A 27163-nucleotide genomic window follows, 5' to 3' on the forward strand; every position below is an offset into this window, starting at 1 on the left:
GTGTGTATATGATTCTGTGACCTGGTTTATCAGAAAACCTTACTTATATGTGAAAAATGCCTCGTGCCAGTAAGAATGGCTGTGTCACTGTTGTGGCTATTTCTCAGGTGATACTGTAGTGTGCATATCAATGACTTCAAATTTGTGTTTTACTTGTGTACTCACCTGAATCACTGGGTAGGACCTCCACACTCCAAGCCTCACTTGTGGTCTCAGAGATTGTTGAGCCATAGGGGTCTAGAAGAACACAGCCAGGCCCTGGCAAGCACAATAGGTTCCCCAGCATGTTCTCCACCGCTGCCCCTTATTAGAAAAAGTTCACATAAACATGGGTATGTATAGTGAGCAAAGTCAATATGACTTTAAAAAGATTTATCCTTTGTTGAATGACTCACAAATTAAATACTTGTTCTTTGTACGCTTACAAAACAGTAACACATTATAACTAAAACCATCCAAAAACGTATTAAAATGAAAGCATATATTTAAAAAAGGAATAGTCAAACATGTTGCTGATTCTACCAAAGGGCTTCTTTTTGAGATGTTATGCTGATTTTAATTTTTTCAGAATAACAGCAGCTATTTTAGAGGACTCCACATATTAAAAGTAAAGAATACTCTATGGGCATGACAGTGGTTTCCAAAGAACTTTTAAATCTTTAAATCTAACTTTTCGAATCTGTGGAATGGCACAAAACAGAAGATTTGTATAAATAGATTTCAACAGCTTTTACTTCAAGACATTGGAGCAGAATAAAGACCATCAAGAAAATGCAGAAGAAATATGGCACCACCCACATTAGGCCACCCCTACAAACTGGACAATCAAACAAGAAGGAAGAAGTGGATCACAGAAACCTAACAAGAGGTTAATGTCAACATTTAAAAGAGCTATAACCCTTAATTGCAAAGAGCAGACATTAGACTCCAATTTCATGTCTGTAGCGGGGCATTATAGCCACCTAATGTTGCATTTTACCCGATTTTGTAGGATGCACCGACATTTATTGCCCTTTTTAATTTGGTGGACAGAAATAAATGTGCCTGCGACAAGATGAATGGAGTAGTACAACATAGGGCTACACTACACAGCAAACCAGTATTAAAATGAATACTTCTAAGATGCAGTGGCATGACATCAATTTTGCCATACTGTGATAAGACCAAAACTAACGAATCAGAAACAGCCCCATTCAAGGCGACAAAAACAACAACATGAATAGCTGCAGCTTGCAAACAAACAGAAAAGCCCTTTACTGTCATATGTAATTAGAAACTAAACAAAAAGAATGTATGCATTTAAACCTTACATTTAGCTAGCTGTAATAATGGTGCAAGCAGAACGCTACTTTGCTTCCACTTAAACCCTCCATTTGCACACTTGGAACTTAGCTTCAAAGTTTCCAAGCATAGCCACTCACATAGGGTCCAGGCCACTCACTTCACTAATAATAAACCATAGATCTTTAACAACCAACTACCTTGCAAGTACTTCACAGTGGTTATTAGGCAGACAGCTCTCTTCATCTGTGTTTTGCTGAATTAAGGCCATGACAACTACAGAAAGTTCACCCCCCACCCGGTCACTTTTAAACCACCAACCTGCCAACATGCTGCCAATCACTCCCTAAATCGTGAAATCTATACTGGCTTCCCAGTGACTACGGCCATATCCAGCCACACTGGAACTGCTAATATGTGTTTAGTAACACCAGTTCCATATGGACTTTACACACTACATCAAGATAAACTGAATTATACACCTTATATTTACACACTGCGCTGTCCCCCGACAGCCAATCATTCCCTAAACCATAAAATCCACACTGACCTTCCCAGCAACTAAAGCTGTACCTAGTCCCACAGGCACTGTTAACGCATACTCAGGGAGACCAGTTCTATATAGATTTTCCACTCAATGCCACCAAACATTCCCCAACATGGCAGATCCATACTGGCCTCCCCAGTGACTAAGGTTGTAGGCAGCCTCACTGGCACCAATAATGCAGTGCCACTGGTTCCATCTGGATATACCATTCATGATATGACAAGGACATATGACAATCTACTCACATGTCCAGTCATCTTTGTACCTGGAAGACTGAAAAACTCTCTATGCTGCATCTCCCCAACTAGCCTTATCCGCAGGCCCTGACTAGCCCTTTCAACTACTTTTGATAACCTCTTCCACAGCTGCCCTTAGCATACAGCCTTTAACACCAAATTCCTCAAGCAAAAATGTGTCAGATTTGGCTATAAATTCCCTAGCTCTTGTCTCTATTGGCCAAATATATGCCTGACACCCACATTGTCTCTACTCTCTGCTCTACTACTGAGACTAATGCGCAAAGAATGTAAAAAACATGCTGAGGAAATAAGCACCTGATTATGCCTTCGTGTCCTTGTGACAAACTAACCTTACATGATAAAACACCATCACTTCAGACATAATTTACAACTAGAATCTTCACCTTCCCACTGTCCAAGGATTTAATTGACCACAAATAAAACATTTGTGAATCAAATCCATCATCCGCAACACTCATCAGATTCTCTGCTTTGGTAAATTGTCCCTGCTTTACCTGCAAGGCTATAAAAGTTAATATTAATATTATCATGTAATGTTTGTTTTTGTAACATTTTATTTATTATTTTTGGCTAAAACCTTTCTAAGATGTAACAAACTTTATGTGAAGCACTTTGAATTGCCACTGTATGAAAAGTGTTATACAAAAACTTGTCTTGCTCAATAATAATAATAATAATAATAATAATAATAATAATAATAATAAATCAAAACTTTTTTAATAGTCAATCTGTAGATTATTGAAAGGACCAACTGTCCATTCGAATTGTGAGTTACACAATAACAGATTGTGGGTTGCACAATGGATTTTATTTCACCATAAGCTTTTAAAAATAGCTTGAGACTGTTTTAGGCATATGCTTCCTAATAATAAAGCCAATAAAGATAAATACATAATTCAAAAAGACATATTTGTTCCTGCTGGTACAGAACAGAAAAGGTTCCAATGTCTATTTTTTTCCATCAAAATTTAAACCAAAGGATAAGCAAAATAGCAACATAAAATATAACAAAAGTACAGCAGTTTCCCTTAATCAAATAAATCAAACATTGTTTCTAAACATAAAAATAATAAATATGGGTGAGGATATAAGACATGTGTCACGCAAAATAGTAATATTACTCTTTTTTGTTCTTGATTCTTTGTTCATGATACTGAAATGCACATTTAAATGTGTTCTGTATAAATGTTGCCCCTCTATAAGTCCAATTTCACGATAAACGGAGGTGTGAGTTATTAGGGCTATCACTTTTTTCCAAATGAGATCAAACAAATCCATAAATCATTTTAATTAATTTAAATGCAACCAACAATGGGTGCACCCAGACAGGAGTTTTTTTTGCCATTTAGAAACTTGTGCACTCCGCTACAACACATTCTCCTGCCGTAAATGTCATTACAACAGTAACGTTTAAGACTGTAAATTTAGGACACTACTTCATCCGAAAAAAACAAAAACAAACCTCATCGTAGTACACGTTTGGATTGAACAAATGTGGAAGACTGTGCTCACACCATGGTGTTAACAGACATTTTATTAGCTACCATTCCTGTGGGAATACTGCAAGGCTTTCCTCATTCCCAGAATATTTTTTGTTTTGTCCAAGTACCCATGTATTAAAGTTACCACTATCCCCATTCCCATGCAGCTCTCTATGCAATCTATTTTATTCCTTTTTTGTATTGTCTTGTGATGCATCGTTAGTAGGGTGCACATACATTTATTGCCATTTTTAATGTGTTGGACCTAAATAAATGTGACTGACACATAGTAGAAAATAGTAGATAATAGAAAATACCACAATATGAATTTTAGTTGGTGTTGCAACATTTGTTTTGAACCAACTCTGTCTTAAAACCATACTTGCACTGCTGCTTCCTTGGACCTGTTCTTGTCACAAACTCAAGTGCAATGTGGCATTTTCCTCACTCTGAGCACATAAAGATTTGTTCAATTTCTCACAACTGGATTTTGACTATGAACATCAACCCACTAAAATACAGCTCCCAATTATTAGCTAAATACAACTGATTTAATTTTTTTTGTATGTAAAAATTTTGTTACAAATGTGAATTAGACAGTAGGTTTTACGAAATGTGTATAATTTAAATAATTAGTCATATTAGTTTATGCAAGTACAAATTTTATTTTCATCACAGTGAAAAACAATAAATGATCAGATGTATTATCTTCAAGATCCCTATATTTTGGCATGGAGATACTGTACATCCCTTACAAGTATGTATGTTTTCTCATTTGTGAATGTTTTGTTGCTGTCATTCCTGCATGCTCACTGCAATCTGTCGTCAGCTCGAGTGATGACCATCTCTAGTTACTGTATGGAATCAAAATTACAAATGTTCCAAACCGGTCAAAGTTTAACGGTGCCTCCTGCCTCATGTAAGCACGTACACGTACACGTACAAGCATGCACGCGCAAACACACACACACACACACACACACACACACACACACACACACACCTAGGTCATGACTTTGAGGTGCAGAGTGAACACTGCATTACTCATAACCTCATTACCCTCTCAACCAGTGTTACAAACACAAACACACACACACACACACAGGTTTCTTTCCACCATCTTCACATTGGGTGCCAGAGCCTAACAAGGCAAAAGAATAAAAGCGGCATGTGGCGTGGGAAGGGTTGTGAAGTAGCTAACATGCATGATGGCCTTATGGAGGCAGAAATCATGAGTGCTCCAGTACCTCTCGGCAGGTCTTTGCACACATACACAGAGAGAGAGCGAGAGAGAGAGATTGTGTGTGTGGCATGGGAAGGTTGGGAGGTGGGGGTGGGTGTGGGTAGGTTTTGTGGAGTAGCAGGAGAGCTTTCCCCCGCTGGCCGTGTTTACAGTGAGTAAGGCAGGAGCTGGGCTGCTCGTCTTTCAGGTGCATGATTAAATGAGTGGCAATCGCAGTAGTGCAACAATTAGAATTTCTGCCTCATTATCATGGTAATCTTATCAGTGGGATAATGAGGTATTAATGGATATTTAATGTGTATCTCATAACCCAATCCCTCAGAGAAAACACATAAGGAAATCGCTGTAAATTCACTTAATGATGGAAAAGTCCCCCAACACCATATTCTGAGGCATGAAAAATGGAGGATGCAAATGAGAAGGAAGCAAGGTCAATAAGACTGCAGGGACTGTGTGAATGTCAAAGAGAGAAAAAAAAGACAGAAGCAGGTTGTGGGGAAGAGGCAAAAAAGAGAAGATGAGGAATAAGAGAAAATCACAGAGGTATTAAAAAAAGCAAAAGCAAAATGATGGAGTAGAGTAATGACAGAACAAAGTATGATAGCATAGTAAAATGCAAAACAAAAATCTCTTATTTAATGTTTTTACAAGACCTCCAAGAATATATTCTCATCATAGAAAAAGCATGCAACAATTAATGATTTAAATCACTGTAATCTCCACCCCAATTAAATTCACAGCAGACTAGAACTAAAATATGGCATTAAAATAGCTACACAATGGAAGTAGTCTGTTCAATGATAACAGTATGTTCACATTACAGGATGGAAGTTCCCAAATCAGGTTTTTTTTGGCCTATGTAACTACATACCTAAGAGTGAACATCTTTTGCTCATTTGCAGCTTCCAAACCTTCAGCCACAATAATAGTACCATTCATTTAAAGTGTTACACCAAATATGAATTTACGGTTGAATAGCGATTAGCACATTTTATCTATACATTTAACTTTTGTCACAGCAACACCAAACCACAAAAAATATTTTTCTATACATTCTTTTATTTTTTTCATACTTCCAGACCCTGGAAATTATGGCAATAAAATGTCATACTTTTCCATACTGCTTAGTAAACCTGGTTAATGTACTGCCATTTATTTCCTTTATTTTGTATCCCCTCCTAACCCCCGAATTACAAGATTTATAATCAGTTTTGTTTTTTTTCCCTATTTGTTCTGCTCCCCAAAGAATGGATCTTCAAGGAAAAAAATTGACAAGAAGGTAAACTGAGCCTAACCTGCTATCTCCTGAAGCCTGTCTTCATCAATATTGGGGTCAAAGTCACTGCCGATGACATCAGTGCTCCATGTCTCACTAACTGTTTCTGAAATATCCCGATCATCTGTCAGGCCCATCATGTCCCGAATCTCAAACTTGCGGAGTTTATCATCCAGATTATCCTGCGTGGTAGCTAAAGAGATAATCATGCAAAAATGTAATGGTGATGTGTCAGTAGTTATTAAAACTTGATTTGAAATGCAGTTTAGGATAAAAAAAGACCAAAGAAGACTGCCATGACAAAACAATAGCCTGTGTCATGATTTATATTATGATCTATAATGGTTTGTTCATCTGCCACAGACCTGCTTGTGTTTAAAGTAAAAGAGAATTACACAAAATTAAGGCCCATCACACACACACACACACACACACACACACACACACACACACACACACCTTGTTCATGTTCCAATAGCTGCAGAGCCTCAACACCATTGCTGCTGGATGGTCCTGGACCTAACTCAGACACAGATTCCCCTTCCAAGTCCAGAGATGAGACAGAGTTGGAGCGGTTAGAGGGCCCTGAACAGACAAGAACATTTCTCCAATAGTTGCACCCTACTGCCGGAGCATCCAACAATTTTACTTACATAAATTACAAGCATCCAATGTAAAGTTAGATGCAACTTTATTATGAATTGTTTTTCAGACTGAATAAATAAATGAATAATTACTTAAATTAATAAATAAAACATTCCTTATAATTTGGGTTTCTCTACACGTGTGTGAGAATGATTCGTTAAGAGTAAGAGAGAGAGAGCCCTCTGCTGATCATTTTTGGAACACACCCTCAGAGATGCCTTCCAGATTGTCGCTACAGAGAGAGAAGCGCAAGGTTTTGTCAGGTTTCCCATGCAGTTTGGTCTCATCAGCTGGAGCATCTCCTTGAGCTCCATCTGACAGCTGCAAGTTCAACACCTGCAACAGAAAGCAGCATAAAATTAACTATGTTTCAAAATTAAAATAATAGCATGAATAGGAAACACCTTGCTGGTGTATAAAGTCTATAGACCCTCTTTTTGCTAAGCACAATTTGTGTTAATCATCGTCAAACTCAACAGTGGTAAATTTCTGACCAAAGGTTCACTGCTGACTTGCATGTCCAACATTAAAATGTTTAACAAACCCATCAAGAATGCTGACATTCACATCAGAATAAAATACACTACCACAATACCACTAAATCAGAATGGCTTCTAAGAATGCTCTGTCAGCCAAATAACAACTCAACAAAAGTGGTCCTGTGGCCATAAACATAAACAAGGAAGATTGTGAACAAAAAGTACTACATGACTGTAGTCTGTAATTGTTCACCTGTCTAATTAACCTATGATACAGTTGTAGCAAGTATAGTGGCCAGTGAGTGTAGAGCTAAAGCAGGCATTGCCAATTTTAGTGTTGGTACTTAAAGTCTGATTTGGAATTAACAAAGGGAACTGTTTTGTGAAACTGGCAAAAATGTGGGAAAAATCTAACATTACAACCTTATTTTAAGTTGTGTGCATAAAATTAAAATGGATGTTTGTATCTGCACAAATACAAATACAAACACACACCCCCACACCCCTTGTCCATCTATGGTTTGTGACTTATACATTTATACCAGTAGCCTATTTGTCCTTAGCACTATTCAGAAGCTGTGCAAAAGGATTCCAAAACCAGATAGACCAACTTAAGTATTGCCTGGATCAGCTATAAGAACGCATGAGAGACAATGCCACACACATGGATACTTAAATGCCTAGCCCTGTGGAAAGTCAATAAGACCAAAGTGCTTTCATCCAGAACTTAGTGGAACACTAGAGGACAACACTATAAGTTGAAGATAACTGCTCAAGTGACCATAAAGAGTGGTATATACCAAAGTCATGAAAACCCAAGAAGGGTGACTAGGGTGACAAGTTCAGATAACACAACCTGCTGTAGATGAGTCCAAATGCAGCATTCCCAGTCAGAATTTAATATGAAAATGTAACATTCTAGCACACACAAGATTAAACTATAGGTAAGAAAACAAACATGGTTCAATCTATCAAAAAGGTTGGTACACCTAAAATTCAATTCAATGATTTATAATATTACATTTTACAGACCATTCAGAAGCATTTACAATGCCTTCCAAAATCTTTGAAGCAGTAAAAAAGAGAGAAGCTAGTCTGTAGCAACAACAGCACTTAGCAAAACAGCTAAAAACAGCTATGCACAGAAGTGCTTGCATTTGACTCATCAGAAAAGGTTGGCCATCTCAAATGCAGTTTGGATTTCTGTTTCTTACCATTTAAAATAAACATATGGTGTCATTCATGAAGCTGAAGTTGGCTTTTTATTCATATTTTCTGTGTCACCTTAAATGGTAGAATGAAAAGATGAGAAAATGAGATTTAAGGTGTATAGCTGTTTTTAGTCATTTTGCACCTTCAGCCAAATAATAGCTAAAAAGAAGTGGTCCTGTGGTCCTTAGAATTAAAATAACAACTATAGAAAATTGACTGACTGCTCTTATATTGTGTTGAATAAGGGGATCAAAGATTCATCTTGCTGATCCCCCCCCAAAAAAAACCCAACTGAATAAATCTAGACATTTCATGTGAATGGCCTATTTAACATTCATAACAGTGAATTTCAAAAGGCAACACATTTCCCTATATGAAAAAATATGCACTGACCCATACATATATATCCACAAAGCCGCAACTATTGATTGCGGGTCCAAGGACATGTGGGGCCCTTGGGCCCAGTGGACAGAAAGGGCCCAAAGGTTATCAAGAAGCCTCTGTATGTTATGATTAAAAACCTTCAACAAAGATGTTACATTTTGAAAAGATTGACCCAGTGCACTGGGGTTTTTTTTTTAAGAAATGTCTAAATACAAGTCTAGCAGTCTGATTTTTATAGAATTTTAATTGCAATATTATTCAGTTCAAAATGTCAGCTGAAAGGAGGGGGAATGCAAGGCTTCCAAAGAAACAGGATGTTTCAGGCAGAGGCTCTCCATCAGCTGTGCATGCAAAGTGAAATGAAAAGAGAGACAGACATCATTGTTACCTCATTCTCTGACATCATTCCAGGCACAGTCTGTGGGGAAGTTCCTAAAGAGATCACGAGCACCTCCTCAGGTGTGACCTCCTGTTGGGAGTCCTGGGAGCTAGCTTCAGGCTCGCTGTCCTGAGCAATATTGGAGCGGGAACGGCTACGTGATCCTGCAGGGGGTAAGGAGCACATGAGTTCACTTTTATGAGAAAGTGATGACTACAGCTGGGACATTAGCATACATAACACTGCATTTAATTTAGCAAAGTGAAAATTCACAAAATACAAACAGCCAGTGCAAGCTTGCTTGGATGTTAATACAATTGCATAACTAATAATACTAATACTACTGTTGCAAGTAAAGCAACATTCACAAAATTTTTCAAACAGATATATTGAGCTACATATTAGTATAGCTGACAGTATAGCATATTAGTATAGTTTAGAATTCACAAAACATTTAAACTTCTGTATTTTCCAACCTAATCTACATCAACTGCTTCTATAGCATTTGTTTACCAAAGACAATTTTAAGTTCCCCTGTACTTACAAATTAATAGATAAACCCATACAAGCAATGTAGGCTTATGAGTGTTTTAAGAAACAGATCAATGACTGCCTTTAGGTTTCCATGATAATTGTACAAGTCAACAGATTGTTCCATTCTTTTATAAGTACAGAGAAAGGCAACACATTTATAATCTGTGATATTTGACCATGTGCTACAGATGTGGTAGACAGAGATTAAGTTGAAAAACACAAACATTTATTTAATGGAGAGCATATGCAATTAGGTCACAAACAAAAATATATGAATGCTTCTGTAGCCAACAGCAGGTAGTGTTTTATAAATACAGTTGAGTAAAATAAAAGCCATAATCCACATCAAGATACAAAATGAACCAGTCTTATCACTCTGCTTTGAGATTTTATGGATACCCTTAAAGCAGTCACCATTGCATTTTATATGAGAGAGTGGAATGGTCCTCACTAACTATGAAGAGGGAAACAAGAGCATATTACCTTTGTCTTCACTGCGAAAAATGCACTCTATTAAACCCACTCAAACAATCTTATTGCAGTCAGGGTTACTCAAGTTTATACTGAATTAGGTAAAACTGCTTTTAGCTACGGTGCACTGGTAAGATGGAAAATGGTAAAAAGTACTCTAAAGCTTAGCTAACTTGTTTCTCCTAGGGTTTTAAAATATGACTTTCTAATGGTTTTAGTTGTGTTAATATATAGGTAATTTACAAATTTTCTTTAATATCTTATTTCTTTTTACAATTTTTATTTATGTTTATATTGTGATTTTCTATTTTATTTAAGGAGAGATCAAACTACTATTTTACTAATAAGATCACTTAACATAAATCTTAACATTTTCAAGCTTTTTATTAGCAACAGATTGCCATGCCTAACAAATAAATTTGGACACCCTTCTCCCTGCGTATTATACTTCCAGTAACTTTGTGATGGCCATTTTTCATAGCAGTACACAAACTTAATTCAGTAATAAATGCTCCAATTTCTTCATCTTGACTGATGATGATTAAAAACCTTTTAAAAACGTATTTAAAAAATGGGGTGTTAGAATTGCTCAGTCAGTTACTCAAAGCTTGAAAGTTACTATTTTACTTTTTTCTGTCTGAAATAATATTTATAGTTAACAGAAGTAGCTGTAATTGATGGTGTTAGTAGTGGGCATGTGGCAATCCCCTCATTAGGAGTTACAAGACTTAATACTTCCATACTTCTTTAATAGTTTAATCAAGATACATTTTTAATTCTAAATTAACATTTCCTAAAAATGCTAAAAAGAAGAACTCTCCTCTCTAAGCTCTATGTGGCTCACTCATTGGAATAACCAAGGAGTTAAGTTGTAGCAAGTCTTTAATTATTTAATAATTTAAGGAATTATGGCAGGGTGCCATCTAGAACGTATCAAATGTGAGAACATACTGTTGAATAATCTTTACAGATCAATGGAACCTAAATCTGTTTTTTAAATACACTAATATTGGTCTAAACACACAATGCTCCAAAGTACACTAAAAGGCAAATTTATTTAACCAGAATTTCTCCTCTTCTTTAAGATTGGTGCTACTTACGTTCCACAAACTTTTTTCTCAGTAATCAGTAGTCACTCAGATGTATTCCTCCTTTATCACCACCTCTGAGGCTGAGAAACATAGCTAGTAAATGAAAACTAGTGATTTATCTAGTGATAAAAATCCTCTGCCAAATGTATAATTTACGTCTTTGAGATTGTTCTTCTCTACCAGGTGAATTGAAACTGTGCTGCCTACAGTTTAGTTTGCTCGTTTGTATTAGTCCACTGATGGTTTGTGGTCACCGAAGTAGACAGGCTATAGAAGATTTTCAGTAAAGCTGGAAGGAACTGGCTAGGGCTGCCATGCTGTCAAGTAATGCGGCATGATATGGGAAATTGGGTGTTGAAGCTACCACTGATGAATTTAGTTGAGGAATTTTAAATGTGCCAAGGTAAGTCACAAGTTGACTTAGAGTCTAAGGACAGGGTGATAGAAGAAGCTGCACCAGTCACCAAAGCAGGAAGAAAGTGGAATCTGCAAGTTAGCTAATAGTGCATTGGAGCATAGAGATGTGGTAGGGCAGGTGCAATGCAAAAGAGCAGGACTTGGGTTAGATGATACAGAGAAAGCTTTTAAGAAGGCCACATTACCAGAGAGAAAGCAAATGATTATTAGTTTTATTCTTAAACAGGAAAAGTAAAAAACACACAACAGTAGCTTTGCAAGGAAAACAATGACAATGAATTTGTTGACAAAATTTAGAAAAATGGAGAATGATGACAGTTGTGTGCAATGGATATTAGTCATGTTAAATTTTTTCTTGAAGTGATTTACGTGTGTGTTAACTACGCTGAGGCTGGATATGGTGTTGTACTCAAAGTAAGTGGATAGTTTATTTTGTTTATTTTATAGAGTTAATTCCATTTGAGGATGCAGTGGATGAACCCTTTGGAAAGGAAGAAGCTGAAATACACATAACCGGTGGCTAAGGTGAGAGACCATGGGTGGCATGCATATGTAAGACCAGTAGAGAAAGGGGAAATGGGATTTGTAGCCAAGTCTGCCACATCCTTGCTTGTGGAATTTGGTTTGAGAAGCTGTAAACTAGGGGAAAACTAAAGGAATTATCTGAACGTGCTAGTCAGTTGCTGTAAATGAGGAGAGCACAAGATAGTTGGAGAAATGTATTATAAAGATGGAATGGCTGAGAAGTTAAGTGTCTCAAGTACATGGAGGACTGGTAGGGTGAGTGGACAGTTGTGTCATGTAATCGACGTGTCCAGAATAGTAGATCCAGACAGTACTGGCAGCACTGAGTATGCATTAACAGTATTAGTGAGGCTGGGTATGGCCTTAGTTGCTCAGGAGGCAAATATGAATTTTATGGTTTAGGAAGTGATAGACTGTGCAGGGCCAATGCACTAGATAAATATAAGGAGTTGAATGCAGCCGGTGCTGTTAGTGTAATGGGCCATATTGGACTGGTGGCACTGAGCATGCATTAACAGTGTCACTGGAGTCCAGTGTGGGTATAAAGAGGTTTTTGTATGTGGGTGGTTTAAAAGTGAGCTTGGAGGGGGTGGGACTGGGATGTCAGACCTCACTCTTGTGCCTTCTAGAGGTGTTGTGATCTTAATTAAGCTAAAACACCAACAAATAGACATGCCTATCTATGAAGTTCTTGCAAGGTTGTGGTGACTACTGTGAAGTGAGTGTGCTGGGCCCATGTGAAACTCTAATGGTTTGGCACAGGATATCTGACATCTGTAATTATATCTTGTATATAATTGCAATTTTATTTTATAGATGACAGTTCAGCACAAAATCAGGGCAACCCTGTGACATTTAGAATCAACTTGATTCTATAAGATGTGTGGATTTGTCCTGATTTGCATCAAAACAGTTGTTAGATCTGACTGACTACAGTCAACGTCAAATATAATTAATGCTAGGCATAGTTATTTTGCAATGAGGTCTATGCTGATTTAATTTGTTCATAGAGCCAGAAATCTGCATTTAAGCCAATTAATTCTGTTTACATCCTTATTGAAAAAAACCTACGATTCCATTAGTGTTGATGAATGAGACTTATCTGATACCTGAACTTCAGAAATTGTATCGCATCGTCATTGGTTGGTCCGCACATGTACGGCAGTATTATGCTGATGCACCATTATTCTCAGCTCTGCTTGAACTGTGTAGCAGGCCACAAGTCTGACACAATTGGGCTATTAATCAGGCATGCTCAATGGCATATTGGGACCATAGCAAGTTCATTCTCAGCTAGGGCTGATGAGCTAATTAGACTGATTTTTGAGCAGTAGGTTTTTCAAATTTAAAATTAGCTGAATAATATAACACTGTAGTTTATTATCAAACAATTTGTAATATTTTACAGTACATTTTTGGGTCCCTTTAAATATCTCCAAATACACCTTTTTAATGTGTTGAAATTGAATAAATTGGTGCCCTCGACCCAGGTCAAAGCACATGATACGCTTGACAAACAAGTACATTAATTGTTTGAACACTATTGCTAGAAAACTAAGCAATAAAGACTCAAAAGGTTCCTCTTTGCTATTTTATTAAGCTACTAGCTATGTAATTACTGAGGCTAGACAGCATGTACTCTCGAGATGTTACATGAATAATGTAAAGGCAAAATAATGATGTACAAAATTAGAAAAAAAAATGAGGATTTCAACAATTTCCTCTCATGTACTGGTAGTTTACTAAGAACCAATTCAATATCAGTAAAATTAGCTACAGTGTTCAGGTTTCAAATAACTAAAATCTTGCTGATTGGTAGCAATAAGCTACCTAGAAACAATCAAGCACGTTATAGCTAGGCAAACTTTTAATCTCTTCTGTTAGCTATAGCAAGTAAATAATTAAGGACTCGCACATAGTAAAACAACAAAGTTCAGACTGGAGTCTGGATTTTAAATATTTCTAATTGTTTCATTGCAGAGCTGACAGCAAGTGAAAAATGTGCAAAAGTGTAGTGACCTGTTGATAATTGGCTTTATGGCTGCTCAATCAAGGCATAGCTCACTGATTATATACACCATTCTAGGGAACTACATATATGGTGTCACATGATGTATTGCTGTTTGCAAAAAGGAAAGTCCAAATTCTGATGTAAACATTTGCACTTAATCATTGAATGAGCTTTTGCATTTTTCACTGTGTGTACAGATTTGTAATTGAACAAAAATAAATATTTAAAATTCAGACTACAGTATAAACATTTATTGTTTTCTACAAGCGTTCTGTTTTATCGCACTGGAACTTTTTCCCTTGACTACTACACCAGAGAAGAAGACAAGTTTGTGTAAGGTGCACCTCAACCCTCATGAATCAAGTACATATTTAAGTCATTGAGAAAAATGCAGTAGTAATGTAGGACAGCTTTTAAATGAAAAAGTATTACAGCCCATCTGGCCAGGTCGAATAAACGGCTTCAAAAGCTTGACCACTCTATGCAAAAGCTTCACTCTCCAGATGAATTATGCAACACAAATTAAAAAATAGTAAAACCAAGGAACAGTGCTACAGGTGGATTACTAATGAATAAACAGGATAGCCATTTCACATATAGCCATTTTAAAATACATTTGAAATGTACTCTAAAGATAATAATTATTTTCATGTATTTTGACAGAATATGCTACCAATTTGATTTAGGACTGTGAATTTGGTATTGCATCATCAATAATTTTTAGAAGCAATCTACCAAACACTGCCTACAAAAATCTAAGTTTTGAAATAAGAATACTAAACTACATATGTAACAATACTCTTGGTGGGTAGTCCGTGTGAGCATGCTCATGTCTTGTATATAAGATCCTTATGCATTGACCTTTATCATCATGTCAGATTAAAAGTGTAGAAAACTTTACTTGTGGTTGGTATCAAAAGCATTCATAAATGTCAAAATATAATAAATTCACAGCTGCATTCTTGTTTTGTTTTGTTTTTTAAATACAGACTTCAAATAAGTTATAGAAAATTATATTTTATTTCTCAATCGATAAATGTAACCTTTTGGTTCTGAACTTTTGTATTAACAATGCAAAGCATAGGAATAGGTAATGAATGTATATACAGATGATGTCATGTTGAAAATATTACATTGGCAACAAAAAGTGCCACCAAATGAATGAGTCAGAGTGTGTTCATCTGTGAAAAGAATTATTATTAGGTAGGTCTCAGTTATATATGTACTATTAAAACAAGAGAATGACGATCCCAGATCCATTTAAAAATGAACACACACTCAGGGCCATTTACTAGGTTGTCATGTATGTACAATTGACTATATGTATAGTCAATTGTGATAAACAACCCATTCATTTTCTGGCAAAACACATACTTTAAATTTAGCTGTCTGGTGGAAACATGCACTGTATTTTTCACAAGCACCAAATGTAAGCAAATGATTTAAAGAATATAACTTATTCTCTAAATAAATGTATAGGGGTGTAACGATGCACAGACGTTGCAGAGTTTGGACATCATGATTCAGTAAGAGTTAGGTACAAAAGGAAAAAAAGCAACCCCCCCCCCCCCCCCAATCCCCCAAAGCATAAGGCTAGGTTTCTTTTCATTTTTTGACAGTGGTGCAAGTTACAGTTTGCTTTACCTAGTGTCATGTAGTCCTCTCTAAGATAGTTGGTACAGCCTACAGTAAAAAGTAAAATGTTAACAGTGAACATAAAAAAATGACCAGGGTGAGAGTGTATGTAGGGCTGAAAAAACAAAAGGTCACAATCAGCTACAAAATCGAAAGAGCACCTCTTATGTTGTTAAAGTACAAAAGAAATCATTTTAATTTGTTCCACTTAGGTTATATATTATTTCAACATGTTTAAGCACAACCTGATGAAATATAAATGCCAATTGCTTTGGTAGCATTTTTAGCTCTGTCTGCTTTCACAGCTAAATGTTGCTGAAAAGCAGCAAGGATAAGCAGTTGTATTCCTGTTTTTTTGGCCTAGCTCTGATGATTTGTTGGTTGGTATAGTGTGGTGGGTAGTACTATACCAACAAACCAATAAGAATCCTTGGGCAAGACTTCCAATACTAAATTCGTCTACCTCTATAGACTGAAATCGTAAATTGCGCTGGATAAGTGCCAAACACGTGAATGTAAAATTTAAATGGCAATGCCACTGAATATGCATTAGCATATTCATATACAGTCATGGCCAAAGGTTTTGAGACTAGAACAAATTTTGGTTTTCAAAAAGTTTGCAGCTTCAGTTTTTATGGTGGCAATTTGCATTGTGAAGAGTGATCAGATGAATTGCAATTAATTGCAAGGTCATTCCTGGACATGAAAATTAACCTAATCACAAAAATTACTGCATTCCAGCCACTGTATTTCAGCCGTGCCACAAAATAGCCTGCTAACATCATTTCAGTGATCTTCTCGTTAGCTCAGGAGAGTGTTAACAAGGACAAGGCAGCTGATATCACACTGTCATACTGATTAGAAGAGCAAACTGGTTGCTTCAAAAGGGTGGTGGTGCCTGAAGCTTTCTTCTGTTAACCAAGGTAACAAGTGCAGTCCTCATTGCATTGCATCAAAAGGGCTTCACAGGCAAGGACATTGTTGCTTATAAGATAGCACCTAAATCAACCATTTATCGAATCATCAAGAACTTCAAGGAGAGAGGTTCAATTGCAGTTAAGCAGGCTTCAGGGCACTCAAAAAAGTCAAGCAAGTGCCAGGACCGTCTCCTAAAACTACGGGATCGGGTCACCACCACTGCAGAGCTTGCTTAGGAATGGCAGAAGGCAGGTGTGTGTGCATCTGCACGCACAGTGAGGCAAAGGCTTTTGGAGGATGGCTTGGTGTCGAGAAGGGCAGCAAAGAAGCCACTTTTCTCCAAGAAAAACATCCAAGGACGGACTGACATTCTGCAGGAAGTATAGGGATTAGACTGCGGTAAAGTTATTTTCTCTGATGAAGCCCTCTTTAGACTGTTCAGCATGACGGAGCTCCATGTCACAAGGCAAATGTGATAACTAAGTGGCTCGGTGAACAAAGCATTGTAATTTTGGGTCCATGCCTAGGAAACTCCCTAGATCTAAATGCCATTGAAAACCTGTGGTCAGTCCTCAAAAAGAGGGTGGACAAACAAACACAGAAACTACGATCAACTCCAAGCAAGGATTGGACAATAATGGGTTGCCATCAGGCAAGATTTTGCACAGAAGCTGATATCCAGCATGATGAGGCAAATTGCAGAAAAAGAAGGGTCAACATTGTAAATATTAAGTCTTTCCTTAAACTGGATACATGTCAATAAAAAGTTAAAAAAAAAAAAAAAAACACGTTAAAGGCTTATAACTGTATTTCACTATACCATATAAACATCTGACAAAAGGATCTTAAACTGAGGCAGTAAACTTTGTGAAAAACAAAATTTATGTCGGTCTCAAAAATCTTGGCCATGACTGTACAATGCAGACACATCATCCTTGTCCACCACTCACTGTTGTGGTTCAATGGGAATCACAATTTTCCTACCTAGGTAATCAGAAAGAAGCAAGCGGGCTTCTAGCTTCTGTTTGTTATTTGTATTCACAAAGTATGCCACTGCCAATGAGCTTAGTTTAGCATCTTGATAACTAGCTAATGGCTTACAGCTTAAGCTTTCAGGGGGAATTTGTGCATGTGATATTTGATTCCACCTTACATTCTTGAATCTTCACACATAATCTACCACATATTCTCCATATGACTGCATTTACCAAATGGTAACATCTGTCCAGTTGAGGATGAATACACGTACCGTTACACCCCTATAAATGTACTACCTCTCAATAAGCGTTAGAAACATTTGCATGGGTACATCCTACAGGTCCATCAGAAGCAGACGGAATAAAAGAGAAAAAGTACCAAAACATGCAACCTTGACAAAGAAACCAAATTTCAATTCTTATGGGCATCCAATAGTAAAGAAATTTTAAACCTTCGCTTATTTGTATAATAATCAATAAATATCAGGTTTCTTGCAAAGGTGTTTCTTGCGGAATCACCACTCCATTAGCACACTTTCAGAGAATAAAATCTAGGCCAAACAGCTAGAAGCAACAGTAAAGTGACGACACAAAATGTACTGGCATGATGAAGGCTGGCTAGCACATTCACAACTTAATGCAGTGTGGGATATGGAACCAGGCATACAGGGTCTGAACTCTGTGCTAGTTCACCCACAGCTGAGCAACATCACTACCCACCAAATGGGGTTACTAAAGGAATATGAGCAGAGAGAGCTGTGGCAGGGGAATCCCAACACGTTATAGCAGCTAACTGTTGTCCTGATGGTCATTTGCAGCACAGAGGAACAAAGAGGGAAAAAATTAGGGAGAAAAGAGGGGTCATAAGGGTTGTTAGGTGAAAAAGAGAAATACCATGTGTCAGATTTGCAGATGAGGGCATCTGACTAGGAATGTAAACAATATAAGGGAGCATAAACTTAGTAACTGACTCGCATCTAAAACTTCTAAAATTTCTTCACTTCTAACTAAATGTCTTAAAAAAAAATTATACTGGGGAGACACAAATGCCAACAATAAATGCCACTGCAATGTGTAATTCCACTGACACTAAGGACAGGGAAAAGGTATGTGATTTTATCTAGTCAACAAAAGCCCCCCAAAAAATCCACTCCATCAGAAGCAATGTAAAGCTGTACATTTCTATATACAATCATTATACCTGCATGATCACTTATCAGTAGTACTACTGCTAATCATGTCTTTCTTTGATACTATTAACAGACTAGCAGAGAGTGCAAATGGCTCATTACTTTGTACACACAGAAACAAACAGACAGAAAGTGACTTTACTTGCACTTTACTTGCACAGCAGCTGATGGACTGCTGTCCAAATCATTGTTTTTACTGGAAACCTTGTGTACTGTTTGGTTGATATAGATATCTGTTATGAATTAGTGGTTAGTTTTAAACACTGGAGATGAACAAGCAAACTAGCCTAAGTAAAGTGTGGTGCAAGTACCTATGGGTAGTCTGTTTTTCTTATTAGCAGGTGTAGTAGCTGGGGAAAGCTGGGGCGTGTTGGAAGGTGTGAGTTCCAAGCTGTTGCTCTTGACTGTGCGGGACTGAGGTACATTGGCTAGCAGAGTCTCCAGTGCTAGGTGGTCTTCCTCTCTGAGTTGGTCACCTGCAGTCACACTTCGCACAAAGTCCACCTGAACACAACAAACATTCAGTTTGAAAAATATAAAGAGAAAGTATTTCAAATAATTTGCTCCATGAAATGATTTTGATGACTGCCAAAATCTGTCACTGAAGAATTCACTAAGAACTCAAATATTTGCCATACTCCATGTTTACCAGATTCATTTTTTAAAGCCACAGAATAATCTAAATTTAGGGAAATTTAAATGCTCGCTAATTAAGTTGGTTAATCTTGGTCTTGTGGGCATAGTTTTGTGAACAAATAAAAGATTAATAATGTTAACTTTTCAGTGTTCTCCCCTTACAAAGCGGGGCAGACCTAATTCATTCATGTGTTCATTCCTTTATTTAAATATGGAAATGCATTGAGAAAATCCTTGTTTTTAATAGTTGCCAAAATCAAATCAAATAAAATCCATAAGTCGTTTTAAGATAGATAAGCAATTAAAAATAAAAATGCTTGCAGGTTTACTCTGTGCAATCTCAAAGCTGATGCTGCTTGCTCATTCCAGATAGCTTTATCAAAACTGACTTTGTGCTTCATCAGTCACTAGCAGAGCAGCCTATGAAGCAAAAGCTGTTTTGAAAAGTAGCCTACTGCAATGGTAGACATGCACCAGTAGGGCTGAAAAAATCCCTGGCCACACAGTTGATATATTTATCAAATTCAACTGTCTCTTAGATACACAAGTGAATATCTCTCCATCTTCATATCACCTTATGCAAGCTTTTAAAGAGTATGAACAGTCAAAACAAATGTCAATGAGATGTTTTAAACTTAACAAAAAATTTGATTTGCTTGCTGTAATTAGAGCTTCAAAACACTTCATAAATTATATAAAAAACAACTACGTATATCTGGAAATCTGCTAAATAGCTTTGTTCTGATCTTAATGACATGACAGTGCTTCATAACAACTCTCAAAGCTCTCCCAACCTTTCTCATGGACAGGAAGAGGAAGCACACAGCAGCTTCACAGGGAAAACAGGGCTTCCTTGGGAAAATTTTAAGAAGTGGCAGATCACCTGGAGACAGTTGTAGTCAATGGATATGAGTCACTTTACATTTTTGCTTGGAGCATCTTATGTCTTTCCAACTGTTCAAAATGATGTGCAGGGTTTGGGACACTGAACCATATTTTAGAGTTGCACATTTTGCCTAACTCTTTGCCCAGTAGTGATATGAAGAGTATGAATGGGAAGTTTATTGGAGAGTGAGTGCAGACTATAAATATTGGTAGAAGGGTTGAAGCATGAGATTGGAAATTGGTAGTGGATGTAGGTTAAATGAATAAATAGATAAACAAACAAACTACAGCTCCCATAGTGCAATGCTTTAACAATGCTGAGCCCAGATATGCTGTTGCAATCTTAAAGTAAGAAGATAGGATTAAAGGTATTTTAAGGAAAGAAACTGAAATATGCACACTTGGTAGCTGAGGTGAGAGAACATGGGCATATATAAGGCCAGTAGAGATAGGGGATTTGTAGCTACATCTGCCACATCCTTGCTTGTGGAATTTGGTTTTAGCGGGTGTAAGCAAAGGGTAGCTCTTAAGGAATCTGAAGGGCTACCCAGTGACTGTGGATGAGGAGAGCACAGATTAGTTGGGGAAATACAGGTGCATGAACGACTAGGCAGACTGTTGTGTCATGTGATTGTCATGTAGAAATTGGTTGATCCAGATGGAACTGGTGGCACTGAGCATGCATCAACAGTGCCAGTTAGGCTGGGTATGGCCTTAGTCACCAGGGAAGCTAATATGAATTTACTGTTTTGCAGAATATTTGCATGTAAAACCTATATCTAAATAGTGGCACTGAGTATGCATTAGCAGTGATCATGGGGCTCGGTATGGCCTTAGTTGCTGGGCAGGACAATATGGATTTTAAGTGATAGGAAGTGATTGGCTGCATGATGGCAGCACAGTGGGTAAACATGGGGAGATAAATTCAGCGTATGGTGTTGGTGTAGTGCATAGTTCAACAAGCCCATATGAAAATGGTGGCAAGCACACTTTACTGTGTCAGTGGGACTGGGTACAGCCGTAGTCACCAGCGAGGCAAATGTGGGTTTATGTCTCAAGAGGTTTTGGGGTTGGTTTAAAAGTGAGCTTGGAGGAGGTGGGTCTGGGATGCCAGACACTGTTGAGCCTTCTAGAGGTGCGCTTATTTCAGTGAAATGCTGATGGAGAGGTGCCTACCTGATAACCCCTGTGAAGAGCTTGTAGGTTTTCAAGGTTAGTGTCTTATGAATTTAGAGGACAGGGTTATAACTGAATCACTAATGGTTTGGCACAGGATATGAGACATCTTATCCTGTATATCCTGTACATATCCTTATCCTGTACAATCCATGTCAAACATTTATTTATTCCTTGCTATTACTATGGTTAGTATTACAGTTAGTATCATTTACACGCTCATATGTGAGATCAAGGCTCACCTGTTTTAGGTACACAATGTCTACAGGAATTATACACACTAAGATGGCAGACCACACACACAACACAAGGGCCAGCATTTCACTTTTTATTCCTCCATTGGGTTTCATTTTCTTCATCAAACTGCCTGGCAGGCATCTAATATAGCTGGAAGATCTTGCTTGATATTGCATAAATACTTTATTTAATGATCTGCAACTCCCTTGGGACATTTCCAGAATGGCAATGACTGCTGAACCTGCACATGAAGCTGACAGCAGTTGGCATCAGCATTAAGACCATAAACAAAGGTGGGGAAAGTGAGGTGGACTACAGACTAAGTTATGGCTACATCGACATCGTGACTCTGATGTAGATGTAGGTCAACAGCAACATCCACAGCAGCATGGCAAAGGTGAATGGGAGCAGTGTGTTCAGAGTGGCAGATGACTCTGGTAAGAGGAAGGGGCAGTGTTTTGCCAATCTGGAGTATTTGATGATTAAATACAAATAAATACATTTATTTAGGAAGAGTTTTCAGTTACTGTCACCGCAGCATACATCTCACCTTATGCTAATGGAAGAGCCGAGTGAAGAGCTAGCTATGGAAAAAGCTGAATACTGTAATCAGCAAGCAATAAACTGCATACTCAAATTGAGTTTTTATTATTGCAGCAGACTTTAAATCACTCCAATTAGCTGACTGTGCTGCCAAAAGTCCATTAAAATGTCCACTCCCCTACCAGAGGAGACAACACTTTAGATCATCATTAGATCTATACCTCTGCAATGTTTATACAAACATTGCAAAGGTATAGAAGGCTGTTCCCTTCCCCTACCTGATTACCTCTCATCTGATCATCCTACTATATACCACTCAGCAAATGTGTGAAAACATCAACAAGGACCATGTACATAAGGGGTCATCTCTTCCCTACAGCATCTTTCATAACACTGATTGGAGTACATTCTACTCACAAGCCACTACAGACTTGGATACATACACCTCAGCTTCAGGGACTATAACAACTCATGTACTGACAGCATCACAATAATCAAGCTTGTGAAAAACTTTCCTTATCAGAAACCCTGGATGATTGATAAGGTTCACCTACTGCTGAAGGCACACAATGCTGCTTTGAGATCTGCTAACACTGAGGCCTACAGTTTATCCAAGACAGAAAGGTCAGACACACCTTTAAATTGTCTGTCATGGTTCACTTCCACATCTCCACCCCCTGCAAGAGTATCTAGACAATTACAGATCATCACCTCCAATCCACTCCGAATCCAGCAGCGCCTCTTTCCTGGATGAGCTTAATTGTTTCCATGTTCATTCTGACCACAACAATGGACAGTATACCATATGGGGTGAGCTTCCTCATGATGCAATCTCCTCACACTTTCCTGAACGGATAAGCGTTATATTCTTAGGCATCTCTGGATGTATCCTCAGCGCAGGTTGTTTCACAGCATAGGGCTTCACTCACATTTTCAACCTGTCACTGGCACAGGCTAATGTTCCCACATGCTGGAAAACAACCACCATCATACCAGTGCCAAAGCCTCTTGTTGCATCATTCCTGAACAACCTTTACCCTGTTGCACTGACCCCCATTGTGATCAAGTGCTTGGAGAATCTGGTTCCCAGTCACATGAAAGAGGTGCTTCTATCATGAATGGATCCCCACCAGTTTGCATACCCTTCGAACACACCGACATTCACATGGTTTTTCATTCTGCCCTCAACCACCTGAAAAAAGGGAACATCTAAACGCGGATGTGGTTCATTAACTTCAGCACCGACTTTAGGTCCGCCGGTCATCTCTACCAGGCTGGTCGCCAAGCTCAGTAATCTGAATCAGCACCTCTATGCATAACTGGCTCTTGGACTTTCTGACTAACTCTAGCCTTACTCTGAACACCAGAGTGCTGCAGGGCTGAGCGGAGACCTCTGATCTTCTCCCTGTTCACCCTTGACTGTGCGCTTATGATCCAACATCATCATCCAAGTTTATCATATAATTGGCACGGATCACCCTGCCATCAGAGACCTCAGCCACCAGCACTGTGTAAGCAGAGCATGCAGCATCATCAGGGACTCCTCACTGTATAACCTCCAGCCTTCCATGAGGAGATCCAGGAGCATCCATACCAGAACCAGCTGGCTCAGGTCCAGCTTCTTTCCAACAGCCATCACTCTGCTAAATTCTTCACTTGAGCAATAAACATTACTGCACATACTGTAGACACTGGATTAATCCATATAATGTATATATTTACCAATACACATTATACTGTATACTGTAAACAAAGCAGAACCTATTATATACTGAAAACACTGTTCATATTTAGACTGTAAACTAATAGAATATTTTCTGCACTTTATTATATGTTTAATACACATTTGTATACAGTAGTGTGCAAAATTCTTTGACCACCATTATATTTGTTGTTTTAGCAATGGTATAATGGAAATTTGTATGCAATATTGAAAAACAGAAAAAATAATTTTAAAAAGTGCATCCAACAGGCTACAGTGGCAAGTATTTCGTGTGACCTCGTCTTACACTTGAGCAATAGCAGGAACCTGTCTCTCTTAAACCTAAACTGAATAGAACCTGAATGGAATGGTAACAGAAGATTACTTCAGAAAACTTTAGGCCAGTCTCCCCAAAAGTTCAAGATACGCTTAGCACCATGGGAGGTCACACTAAATACTAACTTTTGCCTGTAAATGCCATCTTGTTTTGAAAATAGTTTTTTTTATGTCCATATTTATGCCTCAGCAGTTTTAAGCTCATTTTTGAATGAGTTATACTTGTTCACTTTAACACTAGGTATCTGAAATTGTACACATAGCACAATGATCATTCAGGATTCAAACTGACGTAGACACTTGGGATTAGACATCCATTCACATCCAGGCTTATTTGTCTATTTAAGTTCCATTTGAGCTCACCTAATACAGAAGAAAATGTTTAAAAAAACATAAAACACCTTTGATTTTTTTGGTGTGTGTGTCTATTGATGCTGGAGATTGCTTTTTCACTCATACTGTGCATTTTCTGATTCATCAGGGTCTTGTGTAATAAATTGACCAGTTTTGAGCATATACATGAAATGACTAACTAGCTACACAATGTTTTCCACTAGGTGTCCTAGACGTCTCCAAAGGGTCCAAAAACCTCTCCAAATGCAAACAAAGTCATTAATTACTATATATCAAGTTTGTATGTTTGTTTTTGCTAAAACATCACAGTAAGTTACTCTAGTAAGTTCCACAACAATATTGGCTTCACAGCATCATTGTTACCATCATTAGGGGAAAATACCGTAGCTAATACTGTAAATGTTGGGGAAAATACTGTAAATGCTGTAATACTGTAGAAAAATAGTATACTTACGATTTGTAGCAGGATTATGAATTTTTCCAGCAGTGAATGGAAACATCCAGTGATTTGCTATGCAAATATCGAAGCTAGTCCATGCTAGCAGCCAAGCTAGTCCATGCTAGCAACACCCAAACAACTCCACAGACTTCAGCTAAAATAAGCTTCTTCCTTTCCATGATGTCCAAAAGTATTGGCAAAATCATCAAATCATTCTTATGGTTGTACAAGTTTTGCCAAACAGTGTCAAACCGATGCGCTATGCTATCTGCTAACAACATTGAAGCACTGACAGTACACAGTACGCAGACCTTTAAACATTAAAGGGTTGACTAAATAAGGCAAATGATGGGTGTATGTTTTCATCTAAGCCTCCTCTATTTAATTAAACTGCTGCCAATCATGCAGCTTGCCCTGGAAACTCTTGTAAACGCCTAGAAGTAAATGATAGTTACCCTCCCGCCCCCTTCCCCCTTAGGTAAGAATTGCTGTCACTCCAAGACAATGGCGCTGCAATGGCCAATAGAACTCAATATAAAATAGAAAAGGGGGGTCTAATGCTCTATTCAGGAACACTTTTACGTCAGTAGCGTGCATTTTCAGTTAACCAAAGGCTTGCGTATTTTGCGTTTGTTATGAAGGAACTGAACCAAAACAAAAACTCTGTTTTATGCAAAGAAGTCAGCACACAATTAAAAGAACTTTACTAACACTCCGTATACCATTTAAACATGTCACGCAGTTGTTTTGATGGTAACTGAATTTTCTATGACAAAATCTGAACTTATACCAGAAGAATGTTTTAAAAGGCAACTCTAATGGTGGCCTAAAAGTGTTGCACACTCCATCTACACCCTTCTGCATTTAGCTGTCACTTTATAACATACCACAGTCAGGAGCTGGTTATGTGTGATATAAACCACAGTTCGTGTGAGGCCTTCTAAAAGATTCACTGATGACATGGGAGGGGTCTCGACAGCTCTTCCACCAATCACAACATCCAAAAAGGCAGCAACACAACTCTGAGGGGAAAATCATAAGTACAGTTGGATACACAGCATAGGATATGAAAGAGATTAGTAGGAAACTACTAAAATGACATATTTCCCTGTTTTAAAAAACAGAACTACAGACTATATGGCTTCACACACATACACAAATTTTATATTATATATACACACACATACACATATATATATACACACACACACACACACACACACACACACACACACACACACACATACCTACATATATATATGAATTTATTCTTACTTTATCGAATTTAGATAAACTGCTTTTTCGTCGAGGATCTCCTTCATCTGCATCAGCCATGGCCAACTGTTGTAATAACTGCCCCACCTTAAACATCATGTAACAATCTGAATGAACATTTCAAAGAATATGAGCTAAAAATATTCTGGATTTATTCAACTCATCCCATGCAAACCTAAAAAGCAAACATTTTCTGGCCATTTTAAATGAAAGTTTCTAATGTCACATAAAATGAAATAATTACCTTCTGTATGCTACCACCAGCTAAGACTGCAAAATTACATTTAAGAATCCTAATATAAGGCTTATGCAGTGAAGAAATATTATTCCTTATTTTCATTAACATATGATGTGATTCTGAACTTGGTTTCCAATTAAACATATCAACTTGAGCATAGAAACAAAAGTCATATGTATAGGAGAACAGGTAAATAAAGCTTTTATGGCCAGAATCAAGCTAATAGGGATGCAAGAATGAATACATCGGAATAGTGAATATGTGAGTGAAGTGAATATGAGTGAAGCTGGCATTTGTCTTAAAATTGCCAAAAACCGTTCAGCCATAGTTTTTCAGACTTAGAGTCCAAAGCTAGTATTAAATCACAAGAACTTGGTTTCTCTAAA

General features: G+C 37.7%; 1 protein-coding gene across 4 annotated transcripts in view; it reads right to left on the reverse strand.

The window, feature by feature from the left end:
• Window positions 1-27163, reverse strand: part of gapvd1 (GTPase activating protein and VPS9 domains 1) — a 63698-nt gene that overhangs the window by 19067 nt on the left and 17468 nt on the right. For 2 of the 4 annotated variants that reach the window (XM_035536127.1, XM_035536126.1), the window contains exons 5-12: window positions 26540-26626; window positions 26152-26286; window positions 19268-19460; window positions 9197-9351; window positions 6940-7069; window positions 6548-6673; window positions 6108-6281; window positions 166-303 (exon numbers count right to left, since the gene is read on the reverse strand). In XM_035536127.1, the coding sequence (XP_035392020.1) occupies window positions 166-303; window positions 6108-6281; window positions 6548-6673; window positions 6940-7069; window positions 9197-9351; window positions 19268-19460; window positions 26152-26286; window positions 26540-26626 (1138 nt within the window). Of the gene's footprint in view, window positions 1-165; window positions 304-6107; window positions 6282-6547; window positions 6674-6939; window positions 7070-9196; window positions 9352-15880; window positions 15920-18486; window positions 18568-19267; window positions 19461-26151; window positions 26287-26539; window positions 26627-27163 lie in introns of all 4 variants that reach the window. The other 2 variants (XM_035536125.1, XM_035536123.1) reach the window with 2 other exon arrangements.

This window comes from Electrophorus electricus, chromosome 18 (genome assembly GCF_013358815.1).
Source record: "Electrophorus electricus isolate fEleEle1 chromosome 18, fEleEle1.pri, whole genome shotgun sequence".
Lineage (NCBI taxonomy): Eukaryota > Metazoa > Chordata > Actinopteri > Gymnotiformes > Gymnotidae > Electrophorus > Electrophorus electricus.